Genomic DNA, 16907 nt, shown 5'->3' with positions numbered 1-16907 from the left:
AGAAGATTACTTTTGGAGGAGTATACTTTTTTCCTGTCTTTAAGAAAAAGTTTGTATTTCAATTAATTAAAAATTATTGAACAGTGTATGCTGAATACCACTCAGTAGAATAGTAAAAAATAATTATTAGGTATAGAATATATAATTATAATGTTTAATAATACCTAACATAATTTATGTCTTTGGAACTTTTCTCTGGTATTTACGGGGGGAGGGCAGGAGAGACAGGGTCAAGGCAGAAAGAGGGAGGTAAAGGGTGTGATTCTGTGGCTTACAATACTCTCATTGCCTGAGTGAGAGAGAAATACCCAATTGGGTAGTGGGCTGGAACCAAAAGCTGCTTAAAGAATCTTACTGATGCCTTGTGAGGCTCAGATCCTGAATCCCTATATTTTAGAAAAGAATTAACTGACAGTGTTACTATTGTCATTTTTGACCAGGTAACTCTTTGTTGAGTGGGAGGGACCTGGGCATGTTAGCATGTCCAACAGCATCCCTAGCCTTTACCCACTGGATGCCAGTAGCAACCATTCTCCCCTCTCCTCCATCCACTTCCTAGGGACAACCAAAAATGTCCCCTGGGGGACACTGATCTACAACAATCAGTGGGAAACATTAAAGTGGTATATAAATGGATACTGTGTATAGTCAAAACACCCCTTCAGGACCAAGAGCTTTATCCACTGGGAATATTACTTGCTGATGGTGCCCAGTTGAGTCCCTCTTTAGGTACAGGCCAGGCCAGGAGTGCTATCTTACCCAAGAGTACGCCTCTTCCCAAGGCTAGCCCATGTTAGGTAACTGCTTGACAGGGAATGAACAAAGGTATACCACCCGCTTGCCTTTCTATGGGACAACTATGAAAGACCACTCTAGCTCCAAAGTTTTCCTAAGGCCTCTCTACATGCATTGTAGTTCAACCTTTCCCTCTGCCCAATGCTGCTTCCTTCCTTTTCTTACAGATGTTGTTCTCTAGAGCATTCCCCAACAATCCCCCACTCCGCCCATCTCTGCTTTAGAGTTTACTAGGAAATCCAACCAAGATAGGATAATGAAATAGCAAGCCCATTCTATTTGGTGATATATGTGGTATTTATGTTTTAAGTGTAATTGGGTCATTTACTGGATTAGAGTAGAAAGATATAAAATGAATAGAAGTGAGAAGTGACAAAAATTGTTAAACAACCTGTGATTACAAATCCAAACTAAGATATTAATAGTACTAGATAGAGAATTCTTAGTAACAGACAGTAATTTCTGGGTACAAAGTGCCACAAACTAGTCTATGTGTCTTATATATACAATCTGTGTAATTCTCTGAACTACCCTATAAAGTAGGAATAATTATTCTCATTTTACAGTTGGGGAAACTGAGGCTCAGAAAATTAAATCCCTTGTTTAAGATCACATAGCAAGTGGTAGAGCTGAAAATCAGTTCCTGGTTCATCCATCTTCAGAGCTTATGTGCTCTATCTGGAGTTTGGCCATAGCCTCCTAAAAAGGATCTCATTTTTATCCCCCTCTGAATCATTTTTTATATTGTTACTAGAGAGGTGTTTCTAAATTATAATTGACCATGGCCTCTCCTATCTGATAACTCTGTCTTTTTCCTTCTCAATTACTTAGCATGGCGTTTACGAAGTCTCTTTCAAGATCTGACTCTTGACTATCTTTCTGGACTTCCCTCTTGCCCCCAAAATAGATCTCTGATGGTTCCTGTAGATGCTTTCCAATACAGCTAGGCAGATGTTTCTCTAACTATAAGGATGCTTTATTTCTTTGCCTAACAAATAACAAGATCTATTACTTACTGAGCTTGCTGTATGCTAAGCCCAATACTAGATGCTTTACATTATACAGCCATTATTTCATTTACTCCTCCTGATAACCTTATTTACTCCTCCTGATAACCTGATAATTATTATTTTATAGTTGAGCAAGCTAAAGTTCACCACAGTTTGGTAACATCAAAACAAAATTAATGGCAGAGCTCGGATATGAACTTAAATCTGTCTGACTCTTGTACGTTAAAGGGATTCAGTAGATGTTTATCAAATTAAGTAGTTCCCCCATCTTCTTCACTCCATTAACACCTACAATGCACAGATGTCCAAGGTGAAAATGTATACAGAAGCCTTTTAATGTCACAGATATCTGTTATTTAGAAAGTGTTTTAAAACTTGTGTACCTACCTGCATGAGATCTTGAAGACTCTCAACAAAAGAAATCTCTGCTTCTACCATATAAAACTCTGCCAGGTGTCTCCGGCTCTGAGAATTCTCTGCTCGGAATGTTGGACCAAAGGTAAACACTTGAGTAAAAGCTCTGCAATTCAAAATTAAAAGTATAAAAATAGGATTCACATGATTACTTTTAAGTATTTAAAATACTCAGCGTACTCTTAAGAAAAAAAAGTTTTGTGCCTCTGTCTTGTCCACAAATCTGCACATATTAGCCGCTATATTTCCCTAATGGGTGATAATAATAGTTTCATTTAAAATGTTACATATATAGAAACCATTTTATCCCGAAGGAATCTGCAAATGCTTTACAAACCCTATGGCTTACTAAATATAGAATTATAACCACTTCTGGGTGCACTCTACTGCAGCTGCCTTAAGCAGCAGGCAACTACATTTCACAGCAATCAAGAACAAAGTAAAGGAAAAATACCACAGCCCAACGAGCTTCACAGAGAAATCTACACAGTAACAGTTAAAACTAGAATTACAGTGGATAAAGAATGCTAATTATTTTTTAAAATATGTGAAAAAAGAGTGTCACATATGTACAATGATCTGCCTTGTTTGAAGCCTACTCAAGTTCTTCACAACCACCCAAGTGTTTCAATGAACATGGTGACCCCTGAAACTTGAAGGTGAGGATGGATTTTGAAGAACTGTCTACTTTATTCTCTGGTATTCAAGAGAAGAGCTCATATCTCAACAATCCAAATAGTGGGGGAAAATCTTACTTTTCAATTCCTGCCAAAAAGTGGACACTAACACTTTCATTCTTCAACACTTCTCATTTCCCTCATTTGGAATCAGGGCAACAACTGGGATTAGATCAGACATATGTGAAATAATGAGTATTTCCTGAGGACTCTCTAATCTTTGAATTTTAAGGTTTTGTTAGAATAAAACAAGAGGTTTGGGGCTCCTCAACTATTATCCTGAGCCCTCCTCATTTGACTGGCATTAGCCAAAAAACATTAAAATCGGAAAACAGTACAGAAAGTAGATTGTAGATATATATACACCAGTTGGGCTTTGTTTTGTTGTCTTTTTAAATAAAGATACTCGGGACGCCTGGGTGGCTCAGTTGGTTAAGCAGCTGCCTTCGGCTCAGGTCATGATCCCAGCGTCCTGGGATCGAGTCCCACATCGGGCTCCTTGCTCGGCAGGGAGCCTGCTTCTCCCTCTGCCTCTGCCTGCCTCTCTGTCTGCCTGTGCTCGCTCTTTCTCCCTCTCTCTCTGTCAAATAAATAAATAAAATCTTAAATAAAGATACTCTGGGAAATGAAATAGTAAAGCAATTATAGTGGAAATCAACAGTTTTGTCTCCCCCTCCCCCCAAAGGGCTATTTTAGTTAAGGCCTAGTTGGTAAGAAGCTTAGGAATTTATGTTTTGGTTCTTCAGCCACCTTCCTGAGACCATAATCAGTTAACCTCCGAGAACCTTAGTTTTTAATGGAAAAATAAACAGTAAGAACTCAAAAATATTACTATGGTAACCTCTCTACTGAGATTCAGATCCAGATATGTGTGCTAGAATGTTCCTGAAAACACTGACCCTACCTTATGCAAAATGAAAACCCTTGTCTGCTCCCAAAACAGACAAAAAAACAAAACAAAGAACAATCCTTCCTTTCCTTTTTCACTTTCTCCAGTTCTATTAATTTCAGTTACTCTACCCCATTGCCCAAATCAGATCTCCTCCTGCCCACACTTCCCATATCATACCAATCACAAAATCATACTGTTTACACCTAAGAAAATGCTGTCAAATCTAGAGACACACAACCCCCCCCTTTTTTTTTCTTACATCTACACACATACGGTCTTAGTGTAAACTCTTATGTCTTGCTTGGAGAACTACAACTTTTTACCTGGTGTCTGCCACTTATCTTTCTTTCTCTAGCCCTAAACTATTAGGAGTTTTCAAACTCAAGCCTGATTAGATCAGTCATAATTCAAAAGTCTTCAATGATTTCCTACTGCTCAAATGATAAAGTTCAAACTCCTAACTTTGACTCACTTTCCTTCACAAAGCCTTTTCTCTAGCTACACTGGAGACACTCCCCTCACATAGCTTGCCAAGGGAAGACTTTGGCCTTTGTTAGGCTGCTCCCTGCCTCCAATGACCATTCCTGGCTCCTCTCTCTCCAAATGGCAAATTTCCATCTATCATTAAAGATTTGGTTCAAATGTCACTTTCTCTTTGTAACCTTACCATACACCTCCAAATTTACTGTTCCCTCCTTTATATGACTATGGCATTTTGTTCATATATTCATTACACAGAACTTATCACTTTGAAATGTAATTATATATGTCTGTATCTTTCTCCCCCAATAAAACTATGAAATTTTCCAGAGCAGGAATCATGTTTTATTCATACTTACATCTCCAGTGCCTAAGATAAAACAGGTGCTCATGCTGAATGAATGAGTACTAATGATGATGACAGGCTTCCTCAGTTGTAAACTGGAAAAGTACAGCATCCTCCACCAACAGTAACATTACAAATAATATATAGAAAAATACTCAGATGTTTTACTCTGGCTGTTACTTAGTACCTTAAATAGGTCAAACAATGTAGGCTTGTCCCAAACAATAAATTAAAAAATTGTAAGACCCGGAGTTTATAACCTGGGACTATGCAATTTCTAGGTAAGTCGGCAATAGTATATCTACACAGATGAAAGACATTTTTTTCTGGGACTGCATCACAAAAAATTATGTATACAGATGTTCACTAACAACAAAGGATATTTTAGTTGAGATTTTCCTGGGCAAAAACAGAAACTAGGGGGCATAGGTGAAATCTCCTTTGAGGGCTCTGAGGGAGACTTTCAAGAAATGGGCAGTGATCTTCCTGAAATACAAGGAAAGACAATGAAATTGCTGTTCAAAAGAGGCATATTATTTGTATTAAGATACCAGTTACAGTGAAAACAGTGGTTTCCAAAAAGAATTACAAATTCAAGTCACAAGGGCATCTTCTCACATGGCAATTCTATGTAGGGTGCTCAAAGATGAGCAGCAATAGGGATTTTTAATTTAACAATGGTTAATAATTTTTCCTGGCAATGCAGGATAAGCACTCTAGTATAAAGTAATAAAGAGGGTCAAGATTTTTATTTTAGTTATAATAAGGATCGGGCTCTGACTGAGGTAGCCAGGAGTTAAGTATTATTCTAATAGGGTAAGTAAAAACTGACGACCATGGTGCTTCCTCTGAATTAACAGAACAATAAAATGAACTGGAAGGTATGTTAAAAAACAAACAAACAACTGCCTAATTCAGCATATAGTCTTTAAGCAGATGAATACCTAAATCATTTGAGAATGAACATCCTATGCCACTGCCCAGTGATGCCATGATAAAAGCAGGGACAGCAGCAGTAGTAGCAGTGATGGTCGCTTCATCAGAAGTGCTCCTTCTAATCCATGAAACAAGATGGGATAGGGAGGGAGACAAACCATAAGTGACTCTTAATCTCACGAAACAAACTGTGGGTTGCTGGGGGGAGGGGGGTTGAGAGAAGGGGGGTAGGGTTATGGACATTGGGGAGGGTATGTGCTTTTGGGTAAATTGGAAGGGGTGGTGAACCATGAGAGACTATGGACTCTGAAAAACAATCTGAGGGGTTTGAAGTGGCGGAGGGGTGGGAGGTTGGGGTACCAGGTGGTGGGTATTATAGAGGGCACAGCTTGCATGGAGCACTGGGTGTGGTGAAAAAATAATGAATACTGTTTTTCTGAAAATAAATAAATTGGAAAAAAAAAAAAAAGAAGTGCTCCTTCTGACTTATTTCACTCAGCATGAAGTGGCGGGGGGGGTGGGAGGTTGGGGTACCAGGTGGTGGGTATTATAGAGGGCACGGCTTGCATGGAGCACTGGGTGTGGTGAAAAAATAATGAATAATGTTTTTCTGAAAATAAATAAATTGGAAAAAAATATATAAAAATTTAAAAAATCATAAAAAAAAAAAAAAAAAAAAAGAAGTGCTCCTTCTGGGCCAGGCACGAGCTGCAGGAACCTCAAAGTTAACTTCTTTATACTTAACTCAATAAAGTCTGGATTGTTACTTCCATTTTTCAGGCTAAGACATGGAAGGTCAGAGAAGTGGAGAAGCTTTCCCCAAAGTCAGAGAGTCACAACCCAGGAAGGGGTAGAGGCCAGATTCAAATCCAGATGTGGTCACAGCCTTTATCATGATATAAAAATACTGATGTTTGTAACTGAATATGATAAACCTGGAGAATTAGGAAGAAAACTTGGTAATGCCTCATCCAAGGCTTCTCAAAGATAGTTAGAGTAAACAGTTTGGTATATTCACCTTCCTTATGAATAGCTTATTTGTTCTACATGTTAAAAGTACAGCTCACTAGGGTATTATATTGCCTTTGTGTAAATAAGGAGAATGATAAATTTTCATCAAGATTTTATAACCCTGAGCAAGTCATTTAGCCATTCTGGTCTTCAAATTCTTCCATGAGCGGGAGACGGGCAGCTTGGCATTAATCTCTACTGTCTTTTATAACAATTTTGTTTCTAGGTCCATGTGAAATCATTCTCACTTTAATTTATGCTGACTTCTTCTTTTCTGTCTTTCACAGACATGAAAGCCATTTGCAGCAAGGCTTAGACTAACCAACATTTAAAATAAGATCCCAGAACAAGGCCACTTCTAAAATAAGATACAAAACCAGGTGAAAGGCCAGTACTGCTGTGAGAAGCAACCAGAAGAAAAAGAAAACACTCAGCACTAAAAAGCATTCTTGTGCCAGATTATGAAGAGAGGCAAGCTATATAAGGAAAGTCCATGAGCTTGGAGTAGATGTTTAAGATAACAAAAGTACATTTAATACACATCAACCAAGTTAACTACAAAAATGGATCTTTAAAAATAAAAAATAAAGTTACCCCCCCCACACAAAAAGATCTACAAAGGTCATTTTCTTCTTTCTGTGGAGTTTTATGAAACCCTAAATTGGCAAGTGGATTATTATAAAACACTCCCTGATTGCTTGGCCGTTTATTCTTTCTGGCCCTGAAATTCAAGAGGTAACCTCTATATTTCGAAAGAGTAATTAGTGTTCTTCAGCTGGGGAAGAACTTACTCAGCAGAAGGTTGATCAGCAACTTTACCAAAGGCCCCCACTCCCAACTTCCTATTACTTCTCTGTGGTCAGACCAGTAAACATTCATTGAACTGAAGTAAACTCACAGCTTTAAACTAGCTTTTGAAACAGTCTTTGTCAAATGGTATTCTCATCTTTCAAAAATAATCATACATTTACTACTGCTTTGAATCCACTGGATTATTAATACTGTCACATATTTGTCATTCATTATTTCTACAGAGCGGGCTCCATGCATCTCCTTTTCAGTTTTCCCCTATTCTTCTAACCATCCTGCAATACACTTGGTGGAAGGGGACAAGACAGCTCTCACCATTTCAACAATTCACGTCAAGACGCCTTAGGGAGGATGCACTCTAAAATCTAAAAATTATTCTCTACCAGCATTGTTAATGATCTCTGAAAAATTAACTTTCTTTTACATGTCCTCAGTATTTGATCTGGAACTGAGTCTGAGGCCCAAACAAAATATAATCTTAGCTGCATAATAACATTCAAAGGTCAACAGAGTCTGACAACAATCCTGCTGAAGGAGTAGAGGGGTTGGCTACTCTTCTCTGAGGAGATAAAGTCTGAACTGGGGGAAGGACATTCCAGGAAACAGAACATTAAGTACATACGTCCTAAGATAGGAAATGAGACTGATGGGTTTAAAGAACAAAAGTACGCTAGCAGCAAGATGAATGGTAAGAGGTCAAAGAGGTGGGAAAGGATCATGCAGGGCATTCCTTGTAAGCCATGGTAATAAGGAGTCTTGATTTTACTTGATTCTCCTTGGAAGATTCTCTCATCTTGAAACATTTAATACTGTATTCTCCTAGTTTTCCCCCTTATTTGATGTCCATCTCTGTCTCCTACATTGTACTCTGTTTAGTAAACACTAGAATTCCTCAAAACTTAGCCCTTAGGCCCTCTTCTTTTCTCATTGTATATAATCTCCGTAGATGATCTCACCTCAGGTAACAATTTCAATTAAAAACTATTGGCACACAATTCACACATTTCTATCTCCTGCCCAGATTTCTTTTCTAGGCTCTAGAAGCATGTACCATGTATTTGATTGATTCTTTCACCTGTCACAAACAGAACTCATGCCTTCCCTGAGCCCCATTTCGGCTTCAGTCTTCTTCCAACCTTTTAGGTCAATCCTCCCATTAGGCTCTTTTTAATAACACCATGTACTATTGTTCACAGCACCTTTTAAATTAAAAAAAGAAAAGAAACATGTGATCCTTTGTTTAATGTTTGTCCAGCTCCTTCATTAGACTGTAGATTTCATGACCTTATCTATGTTTGGGTTCATTATAGTATCCTCGGTCTTAACACAGTGCCCAATACACACCAGACAATTACTTCTTGTCAAATAAGCAAATAACTCATCTTCTACTAAATATGCTGATTCCAAAAATGAATCTTTGAAAAAGGACTGGAATGGGGGGTTAGGATAGAGGGGAAAGGAAAGGAAGATGGTAAACAGAATATAAGTTACTAAGCAAAAAATTCTGCTATTCTCTCGAATAATTTTTCACAGAAGGTACTAGGAGATATAGAATCACTTTTTTGAAAAGTGACTGCCCACATAATTAGTTTTTACTAATTTTAATTTTACTAAGGCAGTAAGTAAATTTTTGAAAAGGACTAGATCTGTTGAACTTCCCTAATTAGCAAAGATCTTATTTCTTGATGAACTGAAATATTATCCACATGAAAAAAAATTACCCTCTTATTCTATGTAAACAAAGCAGCACCTGATTTTTTAGCTATTGTAAGAGAAGATACCAACAAGTTAAAACAATTACTCCACTTTATCATCCCTGCAATGATGGACTCTTCAGAGGACTGACTGATTGCATATAAGGTCTCAGAAAATCAGATTTTTGTAAAGGGTCACAATTTGTTGACTGTTCTAACTGAATATTTATCTTCCTATTTTAATGAGATGCTAAAAATCACTTTTCCAAACAAGGTAAACATTTTGCCAACTGCATCTTTTCATACCTAGATTATCCTTCCTATATTTCTCCTATTTAATAGTCCTTATACTGAGGACCACTAAAGAGAACAACTGGTCAGTATGTGCACCACATGGTATTCATGTATTATTCAAGTCTACAAAGATTTCAAAGGTTATCTTTCTGAGGCCCGATGCCAGAGGTCAATGAGTCATTATGGCACTGAACTATCAACAATTTCCATACAAAAGACCTTTTCCTTTTTAAGGTTATGGTAATGATTAAGAACATGTATTCTAAAGACTTAAATTGAAATCCTGGCCCCTACACTTATGAACTAGTCAAGTTAACTTCTTTGAGATTGAATTTCTCCATGTGAAAATGGGGTTAAATATACATTATGTCACAGAGTTATTATAAAGATGAAATGAAACAAAATATGTGAAAAGATTAACCTAATATTAATTAAATGGTAAGTGTTCAACAAATGGGTAATAACTATTTTTATTTACTTCTTTTTTCCCCTAAAAGTCTACAGTTCCCATTTCACTGGTCTTAAGACCTATTTATGCTTTCAATTACTGAAGATTTCAAAGAGATTTCATTTATGTAGGTTATGTCTACCTGTGTGTACCATTAAAACTGGGAAATTTAAAAAACTGTATTAATTGATTTAAAAACAATGATAAACCCATTATAAGTCATAAAGAACAATTTTTAATAAAAATTCATAAGAGTGGTACTGTTTTCCTTTTTTGTAAATCTCTTTCATATATGGCTTAATAGAAGACAGCTGGATTCTCATATCTGCTTATGCATTCAATCTGCTATGCTATCACATGTCATGAAGACTTTGGAAAACTTCAATGTGCACTCAAGAGAGAATGAGAATGAAAAACACAAATACTGCCTTCATATGATGATGAAAATGGGTTTTAACCTCAAAGGACTCCCCTGAAAGGATCTCAGGGGGCCTCAGGGATCCCCAGACCAACTTTGAGAACCACTATTTCAGGCAATGATTCTTAATGAGGGGTATTAATTCTGGACTTTGCCTCTGGAGACCTCCCTCCATTCAGAAAATTTAAGGAAGGTACTGGCCGTGAGTATTTTTAAAAGTTCCACAGGTAATTATTATGTGAACCCCTGATTAAGAACTACTACTCTAAAATTTGTTTAGACTCCCACATCAATATCCCTTTTACAAAGTCTCTTGATAACTAAAATTTTTAAATGAGCAATAATGTTGTTTTGGTGATGATGTAGAGAAACTCCTCACACATTGCTGGTGGGAATGTAAAATTGTGCAACTCCTGTGGAAAGGTTTGATGATCCCTCAAAAAGTCAAACACAGAACTATTATATGACCCAGCAATTTCACTTCTGAGTATAAACCCCAAAGATATGAAAGCAGTGTTCAAACAAAACCTTGTATATGAATGTTTGCAGCAGCATGATGATGCATTGATATCTTTTAAAAGGCTCCCAAAACATTCTAATGGACAGTAGAGTTGAGAAGCATCGATCTAGACCTTCTAAATCCAATTATAATGCAAAGTGAAAGGGACAAATAATTGATATGAGGAGTTATTTCACAAAGGTACCACTTGCAAAGAGCTACAGACTACGAATGAATAAGACATTTCTAATATTTTTGACTGACTCCCAATCTGAACTTGTTCTATGAACGCAAAAGTATAAAGGTATAAAGGGGCCATGGAAGACTAGAAACAGGGGCAAGATGCTTTTAAAGGAGCACTGAGCTTATCAGAAATAAAGCAAAAAAAAAAAAAAAATCTCTATTTCTCTGCATTTGTCTTCCCTTAATTCTAGAAGAGGAAGAAGGGAGGGGAGGAAAAGAGGGAGGTGGAAGAGGAGAAGAAAAGAAAGAGGAGGAGGAAGACACAGAACAGAGAAATACTCGTTTGGACCCTACAGTAAGTCTTTCACATGTATGCCAAGTGATATACACAAGGATTTCACAGCTTCACAGTAATGCACTAGTTAAGCACTAGGGAAAAAAGCCCATCAGTAATAAAATAGATGATTTGTGGCATAGTCACACAAAGGAATATCCCATGATAGTGAAAATGAGTAGACTATGCAACATGAATATAATGTAACAATGGGGATGTTACTGGGAACATAATGTTAAATGAATAAAGGAGGTCACAGAAGAAAACATATAAATGATTCCATTTATATAAAATTTAAAAACTTGTAAAACTAAAAAATGAATTGTTTGTGAATATATGTGATGAAGCTATAAAGAAAAAATGATAAACACAAAATTGAGGCTAGCTCTTATAGGGAGGCAAGGGGAAAGTACATATAGGAGACTAAAGAAACATTTTGAAAAGACAGGGGTGGTGAATGCATCATTGTTCTTTATACTTTACTTATATATCTATTTAACATTTTGTGTCTATGCAATATTTAGACATCAAAAAAGACACAAATGGACAAGCTAACGGAACACAATAAAAAATAAAATGACAAAATTAGACGAAAACTAAAGGTTAGGCATTGGCATCACAGCCCAAAACACCTCACCAGGACACCACTCAGTTCTTTATGCTTCCCGCCTTTCCCTTCTCTATGAGTATCCATTCAATTTAACTCATTAATATTAACAAACATTAATATACCCTGAGTACCTACACTTGCCCAGCATTATTACAATGCTAAGGGCAACAGAAACCTCCTAACAGCATATGACATGGGTGACTTCAATGCTTTAGGATCTGGACAGAGGCCAACTAAATCTGCACTGTTTAATATGGTGGCTACTAGCCACATATGGTTACCTAAAGCTACACTATTTAAAATTAAATAAAATTACTACAAATTCAGTTAATCAGTCAAACTAGCCCATGTCAAGTGCTCACCAGCTACATAGAGCTAGTGGCTATCACACTGGAAGTGCAGATACAGAACACTTCCATCACTGCAATAAGTCTTACTGTCCAGCACCAAAGTAGACTGTTGAAATCCCAGTATCTGCAGAAAATAATCAACTGCATAAAACATGTGCTCAAACAATACAACATGAGAGAAGAGATCAATGGAGGACAGAACTCTGGGTACAGCTTCTGAATTTGGCCCTGTACCTAGTCATATATATTTTCCCCACTGCTACGGATCTGCCATGTCAGGTTCCTGTGGCTCTCCTCCCGTATCATATCTGCTGCTCTATAAAACTAATGTCCTACTTCTTTGTATTTGCAGGCATAGCTCCCTTCTGATAAAATGGCTGTCTTCCTGAAAGGCACTGACGCACAACATAAGACTTACCCAGTAATCAATGTTTCTAGCTTCTGTTAACTTTCCATCTATGTGCATGGCTAACTCTGAGAATCAGGCTTTGATAGGCTATTAAGGCATCCTGTGGGCATATGATAATCTGTTTTATTCATCAGCTTCTAAAGATGAGGAAGAACCAACTATTCTCCAATGGAACATTAAAAACATACATGACACGATGAATAGTTCTTCCCTTTTTTGATTTGGTTACACTCATAAATATGGTGATAAATGCCAGGAAGAGAGAGTGAGTGCTATAAAAATACTAAAACCAAATACTTCTAATGATATGGATTATGGTATGATCTATACAAAATGTAGAGAGACATTGGATTGAACTATTTTGAACAGTTATCTTCAAATTCCCATGTCATACCCAACTATCAAGAGCTACATATGAAATACCAGTATTGTCAAGTCAAACACATATTTTGGCTATCAGGGCCATGCTTGTAAATTCTGAGGTAATTCTTCATATAATAGTCCCTAAAGTACTGTTTGTCTAGGGCTCATATGTTGTCACTGAATCTTACACTATACTGTCCTGAAGGAGAATCATGAAGAAAGCATACCCAGTTGAAGAAACTACATAAAAGTCACTAAAAAATATTCCACAAACAAAAACATTTGGTTTTTTATTTTTATCTCCCAACCAACATCGTAATTCACACATAAAATCTGCCTCTTAAATGTGAAATACAGCTGGTTCAGGTTTTGCATCTTCTTCAAGTTGTAGAGATTTCTGTGATGCATGTATGTTTATCTTTCCTATGAACCTGTTTCAAGTGGCAAAACATGGGCTCTATTTTTTCAGTGTAGGGGTATATCACAGGAGATAAAGTGGGGACTGATATCAAGAGATATAAAAAGAATATGACTATCAACCAACATATGTGAATGAAGCAAAAGAGAGAAGCAAAAACCATGGCTGCTTGAGTTTCTTTATTGCCACATTCTTCTACAGGAGCAAAAATGAAGTTTCATTTTACGAAAAAGGAAACAAATCTATTTTACTAAAGTAAAATACACATAAGTATTTCAGTGGTTTTGAATTCATGTACATAAGTTTAGAGGGGATTTAAAAATTGTTTTTTTAATATTTTATTTATTTGACAGAAGAGAGAGCATAAGCATGGGGAACAGCAGAGGCTTCCTATTGAGCAGGGAGTTGATGGAGGGCTCGATCCCAGGACCCTGGGATCATGACATGAGTCAAAGGCAGAAATTTAACCAACTGAGCCACCTAGGCACCCCCTCAAACTTTTTTTATTAACACTCAATTTTCTAAATTCATTTTTTATTAAAGATTTTATTTATTTGTGAGAGAGAGGGGAAGAGAGAGAGTAAGCATGAGCACAAGCAGGGGGAGCAGCAGGCAGAGGAAAAAGGGCTCCCCGGTGAGCCCGATGCGGGACTCGATCCCAGGACCCTGGGATCAAGACCTGAGCAAACACTTCACTGACTGAGCCACAGAGGCATCCCAAATTCATACAAAGAGAAATTCATACCAACAACATGGGAAGGTAAAACGAAATTTTACTTTCATATAATAAAGTTACTTTATTTTATTTTATTTTTTTAATTTATCAGAGAGAGAGGGTGAGAGAGCAAGCACAGGCAGACAGAGTGGCAGGCAGAGGCAGAGGGAGAAGCAGGCTCCCTGCAGAGCAAGGAGCCCGATGCGGGACTCGATCCCAGGACGCTGGGATCATGACCTGAGCCGAAGGCAGCTGCTTAACCAACTGAGCCACCCAGGCGTCCCTAATAAAGTTACTTTAAAATATCTAACTAGGTCCAATACAATATTACTCCAAGTTTATTAACACATTTTCTGATGGAATTTTTTTTTTCTTCCTTAGAACAGATTGGTGAAATAAGTCAAAAGCAAAAAGTAATTCAGGCCTACAGGTCATAGCAGTCAAGAAGAAATTGAGCAGCTTTGGGACTAGCTATCTATTCTCATCTTACAACTGACGTTATGTATCATGAAATCATATTCATTTATTTATTTTTTAAACTTTTATTAGACAACTAACCACTATGGAAAATATAGACATAAATCAGGCATAGCCCTTTGCCTTCAAGGAGCTTATACAGACTAGTAGGGGAGATCACAGACCTAAATGTACAAGCTATAATGACAAAATTCCTAGGGGAAAAAATACGAGAAAATCTTTGTCATCTTTTGAATAAGACATAAAAATCATGAATCATATAACAAAAAAGTGATAAAGTACATACCAACAAAATAAAAAACTCTGGTCTGCAAATAGTACTATAAAAAGTTGCAAAGGCAAGGCACACTGGGAAAAAGTATCTACAATACAACAGATAAAGGTCTAGTATCCACAACATACAAAGAACTCTTAAAAATAAATAATAAGACAAACAACCTAACAAAAATGGGAAAAAGAATTAAAAAGATAGTTCACAAAGGAAGATAATTAAATGGCCAATAAGCACATGAGAAAAGAAAGTTCAACAATATTAGTCATCACAGAAATGCAAATTAAAACTGTAATAAGATATATGCTTACCAAAATGACTAAAGAAATACTGACAACACCAATTTTTGTCAAACACAGGGAACAAACAAAACTTCCATTCTTTGTTGGTGGGCATACAAAATAGTACAAGTACTCTGAAAAACTGTTTGGCAGTTTCTTATAAAGTTAATCATACATTTACTATACAACCCAGCAATTCCTAGGTATTTACCCAAAGGAAATGAAAACATGTGCACACAAAGACTTGTGCATGAATTTTCATAAGGCTTCATTTATAACAGCCCCATACTGGAAACAACCCAAATGTCCACCAAAAGATAAATGAATTCCCTCAACTTTATGGTCAACTAATCTTTGACAAAGCAAGAAAGAATGTCCAATGGAAAAAAGAGTCTCTTCAACAAATGCTGTTGGGAAAATAGGACAGCCACATGAAGAAGAATGAAACTGGACCATTTTCTTTCTTTTTTTCTTTTTAAAGATTTTATTTATTTATTTATTTGACTGAATGAGAGACAGAGAGAGAGGAAACACAAGCACAGGGAGTGGGAGAGGGAGAAGCAGGCTTCCTGCCAAGCAGGGAGCCTGATGCAGGGCTCAATCCCAGGACCCTGGTATCATGACCTGAGCTGGAGGCAGACACTTAATGACTGAGCTACCCAGGTGCCCCTGGACCATTTTCTTACACCATACACAAAAACTCAAAATGGATGAAAGACCTCAGTGTGAGACAGGAATCATCAAAATCCTAGAGAAGCATATATTGCATGGAGCACTGGGTGTGGTGCATAAACAATGAATTCCGTTACACTGAAAAGAAAAGAAAAATGGTAAAAAAAAAAAATCCTAGAGAAGACACATAGCAACCTCTATGAGCTCAGCCACAGCAACTTCTTGCTAGACATGTCAAAGACAAAAATAAACTATTGGGACTTCATCAAGATAAAAAGGTTTTGCACAGTAAGGAAAAGAGTTGACAAAACCAAAAAACAATGGAGAGAATGGGAGAAGATATTTGCAAATGTTTTATAGATAAATGGCTGGTATCCAAAATCTATGAACATATCGAACTCTGGGGTGCCTGGGTGGCTCAGTTGGTTAAGTGTCTGCCTTTGGCTGAGGTCATGATCCCAGAGTCCTGGGATCAAGTCCCCATCAGGCTCCCTGCTCAGCAGAGAGACTGCTTCTCCCTCTCCTCTGCTGCTCCCCCTACTTGCTCTCTCTGTCAAATAAATAAATGAAATCTTCTAAAAACAAAAGAGCTTATCAAACTCAACACCCAAAGAACAAATAATTGAATCAAGAAATGGGCAGAAGACATGAACAGACATTTCTGCAAAGAAGACATACAAATGGCCAACAGACACATGAAAAAAATGCTCAACATCACTCGGCATCAGGGAAATACAAATCAAAACCACAATGAGATACCACCTCACACCCATGAGAATGGCTAAAATTAACAAATAAGGAAATGAATTTTGGTGAGGATGTGGAGAAAGGGGAACCCTCTTACACTGCTGGTGGGAATGCAAACTGGTACAGACACTGTGGAAAACAGCAGAAGGTTCCTCAAAAATTGAAAATAGAGTTACCCTACAACCCAACAATTGCACTACTGACTATTTACTCCAAAGCCACAAATGTAGTGATCTGAAGGGGCATGTGCACCCCAATGTTTATAGCGGCAATATCCACAATAGCCAAACTATGGAAAGAGTCTATCAACAGATGAATGGGTAAAGAAGATATGGTATACATATATAATGGAA

At 37.2% G+C, this 16907-nt stretch overlaps 1 protein-coding gene across 1 annotated transcript in view; it reads right to left on the bottom strand.

The window, feature by feature from the left end:
* NARS2 (asparaginyl-tRNA synthetase 2, mitochondrial) overlaps positions 1-16907 on the bottom strand; it is a 128018-nt gene that overhangs the window by 35111 nt on the left and 76000 nt on the right. Inside the window, exon 7 of the mRNA XM_044258441.1 lies at positions 2193-2325. Coding sequence (XP_044114376.1) covers positions 2193-2325 — 133 coding nt within the window. The remainder of the gene's footprint in view (positions 1-2192; positions 2326-16907) is intronic.

This window comes from Neovison vison, chromosome 7 (genome assembly GCF_020171115.1).
Source record: "Neovison vison isolate M4711 chromosome 7, ASM_NN_V1, whole genome shotgun sequence".
NCBI lineage: Eukaryota > Metazoa > Chordata > Mammalia > Carnivora > Mustelidae > Neogale > Neogale vison.
Note: the sequence above shows the minus strand (reverse complement) of the source record. Positions and strands in the feature narration are given on the sequence as shown.